The sequence below is a fragment of the Lepisosteus oculatus genome, chromosome 2 (genome assembly GCF_040954835.1).
Source record: "Lepisosteus oculatus isolate fLepOcu1 chromosome 2, fLepOcu1.hap2, whole genome shotgun sequence".
Classification (NCBI taxonomy): Eukaryota; Metazoa; Chordata; class Actinopteri; order Semionotiformes; family Lepisosteidae; genus Lepisosteus; species Lepisosteus oculatus.
This window is the reverse complement of record NC_090697.1, coordinates 62,343,185-62,356,839: the sequence shown is the minus strand read 5'-3', so window position 1 is coordinate 62,356,839 and position 13,655 is coordinate 62,343,185. Positions and strand designations below refer to the sequence as shown.

Below are 13,655 nucleotides of genomic sequence, written 5' to 3'. Positions count from 1 at the left end.
CACATTTTTTCAAAAGGAAAGCCTGATTTTTTTTATTTTATTGTAAACTCTGTATTGCTAGACTAGGATTAGTAGGTTATCTTACTGTTTTGTAACATAAATGTCTTTTTTTGATTTGCTGCACTGGAAATTCAGTGCCGTTTCTATAGCTAAAATTACAAAACTTTGCAACCAGTATCCCAAATTTTGAATGCCTGCATAATCTGTTTGTGCCTGTGTAACACTCAACATTTATAATTTATGCACATTACAACTAGGTATTTTTTAAGTATGATGTAAACTGAATTTTAAAATTGTTACAGAAAAATATATGAAACATTAACCACAATATATTACATGATCAATTAAAGGTGATTTTTATTTTTGGATGAATAATTCATTCCTTTTATTACAAATAAAAAGCTAAAACTCAATTTTCCTCACACTAATTATTATTATTTCTGAACTGGAATGATAAGACCAGTAGGTGCTAAATAAGTCACTAATAAACCTGTGCTTTTACATTAACAATCTAATAATGTTCATTTTCCCAGTCCTATTTTTTAAAAACTTTTGGAAAGATGTGCTGCTCCAGGGAGTCCAGTTGTGGACACATTTTATATATATTTGAATTAACTTGTATACTTTCCTTACACAGTTACCAGATTCAGGACTTTACTGTGAAAGTGCTTTTACTGAGTCTGGGACCACTTGATTGCTCAGCATCTCCACATGTGTTCACCCAAGTGTTATTGCTCTGTTAGTCTGTGTTGAAGGACAGGCAAAATGAAGAATAGGAGGTTGGAAGGAAGTGAATGAAAAAAGACCTGAAACAGTAGAGATCAAGGAAGAATGAGGGTTAAGAGGAAATTACTAGGGCAATCAAAGCAGTTATAAAATGAAGACACGTTTTTCTTGGGTTCATTGTGACAAATATTATATAAAGTTTACAGCATGCAACAATTGTAATGAGAAGTATGCATTCTGCCAGAAGCACGTACAGGTGTGAAATAAAAAAATAGCCAAGTAATTAAGTGCAATAAATAAAAGAGCAATTTTAAATAAAGTTTTTAAATTATATGGGAGTTAAACCACTTTGTATTAAATGTAAGCTTAGTTTTTTTTTCCTTAGTGTTTTAGTATAGTTCATGTTGTGTCTTATTATCATGGAACAACTTTTTCCTTGAACAAAGTCCATTATCGTGAATTTCTAATGCTTGAATATCAAACAGTATGACCTTATAGAATGGTGTTTAATGGGAAGCACCTTTGAATTAGTTATTGTAAGAAATTTCACTCTTGGGGAAAACCCACTTTATTGTGACTCAGTGTTGGTACAAGTATGTGAAACACTGTAGCAGCTGTGTAGGAACATTTTACTGCAATACCAAAATTTAGGTGTACTGTGTAATCAGATTCGATTCACATCCATTATTTTTTCTTTAAAAAAAAGTTTTTTCGGAAACTTTTTTTAGTAAATGATTGTGTAATAATAAAAATGAACTTCATAGGTGTTCATTTGATTGTTTTCCTCTCCCTTTATGAAGACATAAATCCACCCAGGAATTTAGTTTGCAGTAAATTACAAAGCATGCTGCTGGGAGTCAGAATTGAAATAGAACCACAAGATGAGGATGCATTTCTAGTGCTTCAGTAGAGTTCAGTTGCTGCTGAAGGAACCTTTTAACTTACTTCAGATGTGGGTTTTTTTCCTCCCGTCTGACTGTCTTCTGGGGTTTCATTAAATGCATTCAGGTGACGATGAGCAGAGTGACTGGTTCTATGAGGGTGAACCTGGCGGGGCATGTGGCATTGCTGGGGTCATCCCCTGGTGGGAGAAGGAGGACTCCTCAGACCTGGAGAGAGAGCTGTCTGACCCTGTCTTCAACAGCATCCTCACCGGTTCCTTTCCCCTCATGTCAAAAGAAGCCCGGGGAGGTCAGTTGCACTCTTAATTCCCTGCTGGTATTCTTAGGCTGTTAGTGGGTTTCGTGTGCTTACTCCAGTGATGGTTTAGAGGTGAACAGTAACGCATTAGACTGTCATTACCTTGACAAGTTTCAGCGTTTCACTTCAGAATTTTGCATATTCGTCTTTTTACCCTTTGTAGACGTGCCTATACTTTTGGATGAAGTTCCTTCTTAGCAAAAAAGCAGATCATGACAGTTCTGTACTCCTTATTAATGGTTAATATCTGTCACAGGCTGCTTTTAGCATTACCGGTACCAGTGGCTTGTTGTGTTTTCATTCACTGCCTCTTGTAGCATCGCAGAATACTAGCTTGTGTTTAAGCTGTACTGTACTGCTTTGACAATACTTTTTTATACCATGTGTACTTTTTCCCAGGATTTCAGGCAAGGCTGAATCATCTGCATGGGGTGCCATCTGGAATGAACAGAGCAACAGTGCAGCAGTCTGCAGGAAAGGTATGTGGTGACTCTTTTTCTGATGTTTGTAATTAATAAACTAAATAATCAAGCTGACCTTCTCATGAGAGAACCTGTACTCCAGAATGAGCCATATGTGCCTCAGTCCAACTTTGTTGGAGCTCTGCTTATTTTCAGAAAGCGCATTACAGTTTATACAACAATACAACTTTCCATACCAACCACGGGCTTGAAAAGGCTTTATTCAAGTACATAAATACAGCCAAAAGAACACACCCTCATCTAAGACATGTGTATGCAGACAATATTAGCTGTCTACAGAAGCTCATGTACTGTATACAGACAATTTCTCAATTAATTAAATCATGTTTCAATCTAAGTGCAATATATATAAAACCAGTACTTGAATATATTAAAGTAAATTTGCATACATGTATACTTTCAAGGCAATCGATTTAAGAAGAAATAATTTAATTATATTCTACCACAGTATGTTTAAACCTAAAGTCAGCAGCGGTCTTGTCAGAAATCTTTATTTGTTATATGTGTTTCCTTCACAGCTTTATAATAAGGATGACCAAAAAAAGAGTTAAAAATTAATCAGCAAATATATCCTGCAATGTAGATAAAAATAAATACATACAAGTTACTCTAATAATGATCTGAGATCCACATGAGCTATATATTTTTGGGTTAAAAGAGGGACTTTGTTAGCTGGGCTTAAAAACAGTTTAGGAATGTTTATTTATTGACTGTTATAACTAGTATGTTTTATATGGATTGAATATCCTCTTTAAAACAGTCGACTTGCTCATTGTTACGACTGCCATATCCTTGCTTTTTGTATTAACAACAAGAATGTCTGAACTCTAGTCACCAAAAAATGCCATTTTCAAGTTTTATTGCTCTATATTGTTTCAATTAACTTGTTGCGGTTTGAATGTGTTTGCAATAATTGTTGGAAGTTAAATGTGACTTTCTGATTTGATGGATCTTTCTTTGATATACTGTATAATTTGACTTTCCACTGTTTAATTGCAAGCTTTAATACAACTGTGTTTATAAAATACCATATTAATTAATGGTAGTTTAGTTTTAAATAATATTCTGTTAATGAAAAGATTAACTTCAATAATGGACCATATGAGTGCACACAGTAAAAATAAAATACTAGAATTTTACTATCCACCTTTTTTACATTTTTGTGCCTGTGGCCACTGCAGTGCGTTGTTGTTATTTTCATGTTCATTACAGATTACAGATAAACCACTTAGCAGGAGAAACATTAAGCTTGCTTGAAGTGCATGAACTGGAGCAACAACTGAACTCAAATTTAGAAATTCACAAGCATAGGGAGCAGTTTGTGTCTCCTGAAATTACAGCACAGCTGAGTGTCATCGGGAAAAATAGCAGTGTTTCCTACTTTGGTAGAAAGAAGTCACATTTTCGCTGGCCTAAATGCTCGTGCGACTGTGAAAAAGTCACTACTTAGGGCTGCAAATGCATGAAAATCTCCAGTGAGCTAAATTACAAGAAACCTCTACAACCTATAAATCTAGTTGAACCTATATAACTTGATTTAACTTGCGGCGTTCGTTCTTGCCTATATTTGTGACATTTTGTCATATATACACAGTATACCACTCATGTAGATAAACTTGGGGAGAACTAGATAACAGAATATTTCATGTGTAATGTAACATATTTAGCACATCTTTTTTTTATAAAAAGCATGGAATAATGCGTCTTCCATTTTGCTTCTTAAGAAGAAGAAAATCTTGCGAAACGCAGAATACCTCTGTGTAATTAGCAATCAATGTATTAAAAATGTCCCTGCAGTTGTGTAATTACTTTTTTATGTTGCATTCATGTACACATTCACATATAATCGCATTTTGAAATCAATTACAAATAAAGTTTGTGGAACCTTTGACTTTGGAGGGGAATTCCAGGTTCATAGTACATACAGTAGTGCTACATTTTTACAAAAACACTTCTCTTTTGACCTTTGTGAGAGGTGACTGTGATGGTTTCATTGTTTTAACAGTTTTACAAAATTTGATTTTACAATTGAGTTACAATTGTGGGCATTGAAAGTTGTATACATTCCAATTATATTATTTCTTCATTGTTTTGAAGGGTATTAAGATGTTGTTATCCACTTCCTCAAGTATATAAGAACTTACAAAAGGTAACAAACACGAGCTTGTCAAATTCTGCTGTTTTTTACAAAGTGTGCATAGGTGCTCTTTTGTTTTCTCTGCCTGCTTAATTCAAATAAACCCATGAATTGCAGCTGTTAGGCAGAAGAAATTTAATTATTTGTACACTGACTTAAGACTTAATGCAGTTGTTTTATTAAACACACATGTAGTGTTGATTGACAAACAGAACTGAATTAATAATGGAACTCTATTCGTTCTTTTGTGGTTGGAATTTTAATTGACCTTGATGTGTATTTTAACCATATTAAGCACAAAAGATACACTTGTAACCACATTAAGGTTGTGCTCTAATAATGAGTCCTACAGTAGTCACAGCAGTCTTCGGCCTTAACCATCTGAACAGCACTTTGCTACTAAGTCCAAACTAAACTTCTGGTTGACTTTCTCTATACCCCTTGTGATTTTATATACTTGGATCAAACCAGCTCTATCTAGGTTTGTCAAGATTGAAGGTTTTTGTTTCCTAAACCTGTCTGCAATTAGTAAACACCCGAATAACGTGTTGAACTATCCCTGAGGCTATAATACCCATTATGTGGTGACCAAAAATGAATGCATGATTTCTTCCAGTGTCATGGTAAAGTTTGAGCATATCTTTGCTTGATTTGAATTCCACTCTTATTGCTATATATTGAAACATTCTTTGTTTTTTTTATTCCATCCATGCATTATTTTGGTGTAATGCAGGTAAACCAACCTAAACACAAACATGAGAAAAGAATCACCAATGTGAATGATATCCTACTTCCTGCATCACTTTTTGCTTGTCAACTTTATATTTATTTTACTATGCCGAGGCTCAAGATATGATTTTTACCTATAGCAACAGTAAAAGTGATCTTATAGCTTCCTGATTCAGTTTCGTCCCCATTTTTGCAAATTGGTGTTACATTTGCAGTTCTTCAGTCTATGGGTACATCTCCCATCATTAGTGACAGTTAAAATATCCTGGTTAAAGGTCTATGAATATCATTCCTCATTTCCTTAAGTACAACTGGGAAAATAATGTCAGGCCCTGGTGATTTATTAGTTTTAAACTGTTCTAGTCCATGTAATGCCTCAGTGTCAGTTAAGCTAAAATTACTTAGGACTGATGGAGCTCCTTATACAGCCCGTGGCAAGTAGTTGAGATGAAAAAAAAATGTGCATGAAATTTTCTTTTAGCATGTGTACTATTTTTGTGTCTTCTAATCTTCTTGTACTAACTATATGCTATCTCTTAAACTGTTTGCTTCAACTTTTATAGTTTCCACTTTTGTCACTACTGAAAAGGTTTGCTTGCTTTTATCTCCTTTACTAAAATATTATTTTCTCTCTTTGTGTTTGAGGTTCTGATATAGTATATACTGTATATATTTCTTAATTTTGCTCTTCCTTGTTTTTTTTCTTAAAACTTACATTAATCCTCTCAGGTTGTATTTTCCTAGACTTGGACTTGATATTTTAGGAGTATTTCAATTGAAATCAATTTGTAAGTGCTTTTTGCAAACTGAGTTAAGAAGCCATCATTAACTGATTCAACCATATGAATTTCAGCTACTGCATTCATCATCACAGTTTCTCAAAATGTATGTGAACTTTAAATCCACCATTAATACCACATCATGTTTACATGCATTATTTCTTCATATATATATACTTGCAATATACATATACAATAAGGTGGTCTATAGCAATACTTGTAAAGCCTTTAGAATTTATGTTTTCCAGTATAACCCATAAATAGTTGTTACTAGTATTAACATAACAAAATCACAACAGTAACTTTAATACTGGGCAGGTCATATTATTAAACCTTATTTCAGAGTGAAATCTTTTTTCACTCTGGTTCTCTGCAGTCATTTTATAGATACCAATGTTAATTTAATCTTAACAACATAATTACCGATCATAAGCAACTTGCTAGCTGGCTGACAAAAAGGTTAAATGTTTTTTAAAGGGGTGACTGGCTTGTATAGGCTGCAGCAAACTCTATATTTGGATGAAGCTCCTTTGGCAGCACCTTCCACTTCTTAATCTTCAACTTTATCATACTTAAAGAATTTTTAAGGGTCTTTGAAATCTTTAACATCTTTCTTATGATTTGTGGCTTTACACAGTCTTACCTCTGAGATGTATTGAAAATTCCTTGGTTGAATCTTTACTTCAAATTCACTACCTGACAGTGGGACCTTACAGATTCAGGTGTATTCTGGAATCATGTAAACTACTACTGCACACAGACAGAAGCCACACAACTGATTGTGTGATTTGTAAGGGTAATTCTGAGCATCAAATTTAATGTGTTTGCCACAACAAATAGTTTCAATATTTATGCAATCACGATGTTTTTCCATTTATATTTTTCCATTAATTATTTACTTAATTATGTTTGCTTTTAAATTGACGAGTAGGTTGTATATATAACCAGTATTATTTGCTACTCCAAAGAGTCATGGCTGTAAGCTTTAATGCAACAAAATATGAAAATTGCAAGGACTAAATACTTTTGCAGGGCACAGTATATCAGTCATGGAAAGAAATCATAGTAGACAAAGGTGTTACAAGAGAGCATTTAAAAGGCCAGGGATACATGAGCTTTTTATTATTTGTTCTAAAGTGGCTGTAATTACCAGGTTCTGAACTTATCTGCTCTTGTCTCCATCAATGCAATTTTCTTTTAAAGCCAAGGAAGGAGAATCTCGTAAAGACCTTGGCCTGTGAACTTTCCCCTTCTGTGGTCATGGTTCAGGTACACGCTATCTATCCCTTGATCCCATTTCTGCCTATTTTTATTTTGCTTCACTGCTTGCCTGAGCATAGCCTGGATTTGTAGCCTATTTTCTAGGCTTATTGCAATCTCTTGGTGCTGTTTTATAGGAGCTATTACAACTGATAGATTAGTTTTCATGGGCCTGATGGCATGTGACTTAACTGAGGTGGAGGTTTAAAAGCCTGCTTCTCTCTGAAAAGTTCTCCAATTTAACTATCAAATAAACAAAATGAATGAAGCACACTCATGGAGCACAGATGTTTATACAAGGTAAATTGATTTTCTCCAATGTCTCAAATAGACTTTTGTCATCTTTGTAAGTGATTGTGTTCAAATTATAATTTTCTGTTATCAGCTTTCACACTTACTCATACACATGTGGTTTATCTCTTTTGTAACAAATGATTTATGTTTAAGCATAAACAGTTTGTTGAAATCTCAAAACAGATAACACACTGTTGCACAGTGAACATACAAAAGCAGTTTTACATGAAAATCAAATATTAATAATTCTGTCAATTGTGTATATTAACTAGCATTGTTTCTTCAGATAAAGTTGTAAATTCATGTCATGAGCTCAGTACTCTGAATAAATCTTATAAAGTAACACAAATTCAATTAATACAAAAACAGAAAATGTTAGCATGATACCCTATTTGTATAATTATGGTCACCTTGTTACTGTTGTTTCTGTAATGATTGAAGTTGGTCAACCTATGAGAGAAATTGCCCAAAGAATGAGATGTTCTGCCTCAACAATCAGCAGGCTAGCACAGGGAAACTAGAGGAACAAGCCACGTCCTGGAAGGCAGAGTATGCTTTCTCTCTACATCCTCCTGGAACTCATCATGAATTGATGCTACCATAGCATGTGGATTTTGAGTGTGTCAATTGAGGACTTTGGAGTTTTAAATGTTAAGTGTATACTCAGTCTCATCTTCTCATATGCCTCTGTAAATGTATATGAGAACATTTACATCTTCAAATGTGCTGGCAGTGATTTGAAGATGGTTTTACTTATCCAAAATATCATATCCAATCCTAGCCCAGACAAAAGAATTTTTATCCTATTTAACATACATAATGTTCACTGCTAGGACTCTAATACTAGTATGAAAGGAATGAGGACAGTCTGTGCTTTCCTCTGAAATGCACAATTCTTTGAATCATTTGCTATTTTATGAGCTACATCCTCCTCAATGCCTACATGGAAAATGGTATCAATTGGAGGAGGAGTAATTCAGGTTCCACTGACAACTGTAAAATGTCCCTGCAAGATAAAGAGGCCAGTGTTGCATGGCAAACTAAGGATGTCCGAACAGACTGAAGATACTCTAATCCTAGCAGTTTAGGCTCAAATGGTTTTTGAATAATAAGCCTCTGCCTGCCTTTTGAAAGACCACCTTTACTGTTTGACAAGTCCTCTATATGCTGGTTTTAGTTATAGTACAGTTTTACAACTTAGTTTAATACAATGTTGCACTTTATTATCATAATTTCTTGATTGTGTCGCTATGAGATCCCTTACTGCAGTATTAATGTGTAGACTTTTATTTGCCAGGGGTGTCCTTAATTTCAGAGAGGCTTGTTCAATTTTGGCTATCACTCCAGACAAACAGATAAAGTATTTTTATGCACTAGTATCCTGTAATCTCATTGGCTGATTTCTGTAGGCGGTACTGTCGGTTACAGTTATTTTCTCTTTCTATAAGTCTAAGTATCTTTAAAAATCTTCGGGCAGCAAAGCAACGCTAGCCTTGGTGTCAGCTGACTATAATTGTTTATGGTGGAAAAAATTACAGTAATTTGTTACAACACTGTAACGTTTTGACCGTATGAATAAAAAAAACATTTGATTATGACCGATGCTTTAGATCTGATTTTTTAAATAAAAAGATAACTTCCATTTTATAGCACTTTCTCCTACAAGTGTTACATTCAAAATCCATTCTGTTTTTCATTGTTTCTTGTGATATGCAAGTGTTGTGTATACCCTTGGGACAAAATGCATAAGATAATAGGTTCCTCTGCTGTGGGATCACATGGACTGCAGATCGAAACTTTGGAACTAATACATGTTATACAGAAAGCTGGAGTTGAAGATTCTGTTGCTCATTTCCCCCTCATACCCCTGGCTTACTAGATAAATTGGTTTCCCTGAACAGACAACTGTCTCCTGTTACAGATGTGCAATAGGAACTGTCATATAAGTATAATAGCATCCCCTTGTGTATTTCTGTCAAAGCTGGAGATTCAGCATGTTTTCCCAAAAACAAAATAGGTTATTCTAAGATTTCCTTTTTCCAAATCATTACAGAGCTTGTACAGCTGGACTTAATATGTGTAGCAGTAAATCAAATTTGGCATATTTTTCCAAATAGTGCAAAATCAAAATAATGTTTTGCCTTTATCTTTCTATTAAAGATGTACTTCTGTACATGCCATTCAACATTGCCTGCTGTTTCTCAGTCTTTTGTAAAGCAAATCTTTCACCCAGTTTTCTTTGATCATGCTTACATTTTTTACATTGCTAAATACTTATTTTAAAGATCCTTTTTATAATTACCATGGAGAAATAGAAAGGGGTACTGTATCTTTCAGCAAAACACAAAAACCTGATTAGATAACCTTTCGCGAGTTATATCAGTTTAAATGTAAACAGTTTTCACCAGCGATGTACAGTAGATATGTCAAAGACCTTTTCATATTTTTAAAAGAGGGGCCATTAGGGAGAGAAAATATTCCGTAAACAAGGGTTTCAAATAAAATGTTCATTTTGTATAATGTCATTGTAATACATCTATAATATATACTTTGCTTCTTCAAATTTCTTACCAGCAAAAGATGTGTGTAAAAAAATCTGGCTGACAATATATGCATCGGGGTAATGTGTAGAAACTGTGTGCTTATTATTAATGTTTTACAAGATGTGCATTGATTTTGAGGCAATTAAGTCTCTCCTTGTCACATATTTTTTTGTGATTTACTAAGTGTCATCTCTTGTAATGAGATATATAAAGGTATTACACAACCTCTTTAAAGATTTTTAATGTTTCTGCTAAATGGCATGAATTAAATATTCATTTGCGAAAGTCTGATGTAAGACACAGTCTTTTCTTTTTCTTGCCTAGTTATCAATGTAAAACATTCTGGAATTACCAACCATTCATTTAACAAGTGAGCTATAACTATCTTTTTAAGCAACAAAGGTCACTTCAGTTTCAAAAGGATTATCCTTGTTAAGGGGTAGGAAAACACTAAATATTTCTAATCCTGCGTTATTTGCCGCATGGATGGTTAAAAGCTACTTTAAGCCTCATAAAATTAAAACTGAGAAATCTCCCAACTGTGGCGCAATTGGATTTGGAAAGAGAGGTACAGAGCCAAAATATTGCTACAGAATTAAATGTCAAAAATCTTCTTAACTTGTAGATATATAGTTCACAGTCACTGATTTTGATTAATACATTTAATCTAAATCATTGAAAGTTCCTTTCCCTTTTTCCATAAAATGCAATAGAACACAAATCAGTTTTACTGTAGGTTGATAACAATTGGAAAATAATGCATCTTCCCACCCAATAAATTGTCGCTTATACCTCCAACCAAAATCAATTCATCTTTCTTGGATTTATTAAAATTCTAGTAATAAATCTTCCACAATGTTTGTTCATCTGTTTTTGATACATTTATATCACTTTTGTTATGGTCTGATGTTTTCCCTTTTGCTGCAGTGTCAAATGGAAAAATCTATTTAGGGCCAATTTAATAGTTAAAGAAGAGGAATCTCACTGTTATAGCATAAATGAAATCAATAAAAATTGCAATGTGCTGCACAGATAGTACCTTTTCCCCTTGAGTCTTTGATTAACCCATCCAGCAGTGAACTTGACAGCAATTTACAATGTCTTCTATGTATTAAATACTGTTCCCGATGGCACAGGCAAATAGTGTATACTTTTTTCACCATAAACCCTAGAGGCATGTTTGAAACAATGTGTATAGATGTGTATTTTCCCAAATGATGATGTTTCATTTAATAGGTAATGTTTCATGGTTTAACAGCACTTTTTCTTTCACAGATCTGTTTGTGTGCAGTTAAGACAGGATGTACTGTATCTGACCTGTATTTGCCTGAATTTGTTCTCTACTCTACAATGCAAGGATTCTCTTGAAGACATTTGTACAGAATACTCAATCCAGTATATCATTTAGGAAGAAAAAAATACAGTCCTGCAGAGTTCTCAGTGTGTGTAAATAAATTGGAATGCCCAAACTTTTGTGCTTTGAGGACCAGTTACCAGGTTCCACTGAAGTTGGCAGGCCAAATACATATCATATTCACTCCAAACAATGAGACTTAATTAGCCTATCTCTATAATTCACAAGTATAAATGTTAACTATTCCGTTATTCTTCGTGCTGCTTTTCATAAGGCACATGCACTTTAAAATAATACATTTTCCTTTTGTTGAAATGTGTTAAAATACTACAAATACTTTTTCAGTTATCTCTGTTCTTTCCTGAACAATACTTATATTCAAATTAAAATAGAAAAATGTTATTGAATAGAAAATAAACATAAACATTTCTAAGTATCGTTGTTGCTTTGTGTATTTATATGTAACTAAAATAGGTGCCTGCCTTTCAGTGAGATGAATGAAGTTTTTCCTTTGACCTCGTGATTTTTTCATATCTGTAAATGATGTGGAACAACTGCAAATATGCGTTTCATCAACCATAAACTTTGTTCACATAAGTTGGTACTTCCATTAGTAGGTAGCTTTCTATATTTACTTTTTGCATGCTTGATTTCTTAAGCTTGTGTATTCTGAATCTGTGCTCAGAATACCTAAGCTAATACAAAAGTCTTAGAGGCTAGTGCTGCAGTACATTACTTTTAACCCTGTGTCATAATGAAATTCAGTTATATGCATTTACAGTTGTTCAGGCACATTGCAAGGAAATGGATGTACAGTTGGTCATTTTTCATATTTTCACACAAATCGCAACAAAAATTCCTGCAACAGGTCTGTGTGCAATCAGTACCTGTGTTTTCTTTTACGAATTGCGAATCGAACAAGATTTGGAGATTGGAAGCTTTCATTTGCCGTTCAAGAAGCAGCAGTTTCTGTTCAATGGCCTTAATGCTGTTTTTCAGGTGATAAATGAGATGCCCTTTCCCCTGCAATTGCAAATTCAAAAAACTGAGTTGACGGATGATGTCAGCCAGGAAAGCAAGATTCCAAAGCCATTTTTGTTTGACAGGAGTTTTGCGTTGCATCATTTTTTCTTCTGTAAACTATTTTATTTTAACATGGGGGTTAAAAATTGCCACTAAAACTCTAATGAAAGAGTACATCTCTAGATTATGCATCCCATTAGCTCCCACATCACTCTGAACTGTGGGTGATTCAGTGTTTTTGGTCTGATGAAATTCCTTTTTCTGATCACTGTTTACATTACCAATTGATTTTGCACACAGTAACCCTTGGAAGAAAAGACAGTAATATTTCAAAACATTTCTATTCCTTTTAGTTTTTGACTTACTAAAAGTAGTAAGTCTAACCCTGCAGTCGATCCTTGTTGGTGTCTCATCCATTGTTATTCCAGTCATCTTTCCATGCTATACCGTATTCATCAAGCACTTGTGCAACACATTCAAATAAATCAGATCGCGTTGTTCAACCCTTAAGGCTCTGTATGCCAGACAATTCCTGTCCCTTTGGAATTGTCATTAGCAGCCTTTAAGAAAACCAAAAGCTGAGCTGTATCGTCAAGAGAGATCAAACCCATGTAAAAATCTTTGTTGTACTACACACCTGCTCAGAATGTCCCATAACATGTTTCTTGAAAGGCTGATGATTGATGATTTTCTTTACTGGACACATTTTCAGGGTCATGGCTATACATTGCTTTACCAATTCACCAGTACCAGATTAACTAGTGACATTTTTATATGTTTGGTTTATACAGTACGTGCATTCCCATGGGCAGAATACTACTTTTTCAGTCCTTTGGCCTTCTCTTTTCACAAGATATTGTATATGTGATATGTTTATATTTGTCGTATTATGTGGTGAGTTTTGTTTAAACATTTCTTCTATGCATTCCTTCATTATACTGTATCACGTGATTCTTGGCATATAAGGTAAGGAGGTTTATTCAACATCCTAGTGTTGGATTATTTTAAATATGTTAGTCCTTACCTTATTGTGATCTGTATTTAATATTCAAACATTTGGTGTTGAAATGTTAGATATGCATCTTGTCAGATTCGCTAGTACAGACTGGGGAAAAGACAGACCCGTAT

General features: G+C 34.1%; 1 protein-coding gene across 2 annotated transcripts in view; it reads left to right on the top strand.

Moving 5' to 3' along the window:
- LOC102688285 (G patch domain-containing protein 2) overlaps window positions 1-13,655 on the top strand; it is a 96,581-nt gene that overhangs the window by 14,546 nt on the left and 68,380 nt on the right. For both annotated transcript variants that reach the window (XM_015346019.2, XM_015346024.2), the window contains exons 4-5: window positions 1,735-1,917; window positions 2,326-2,405. In XM_015346019.2, the coding sequence (XP_015201505.2) occupies window positions 1,735-1,917; window positions 2,326-2,405 (263 nt within the window). The remainder of the gene's footprint in view (window positions 1-1,734; window positions 1,918-2,325; window positions 2,406-13,655) is intronic.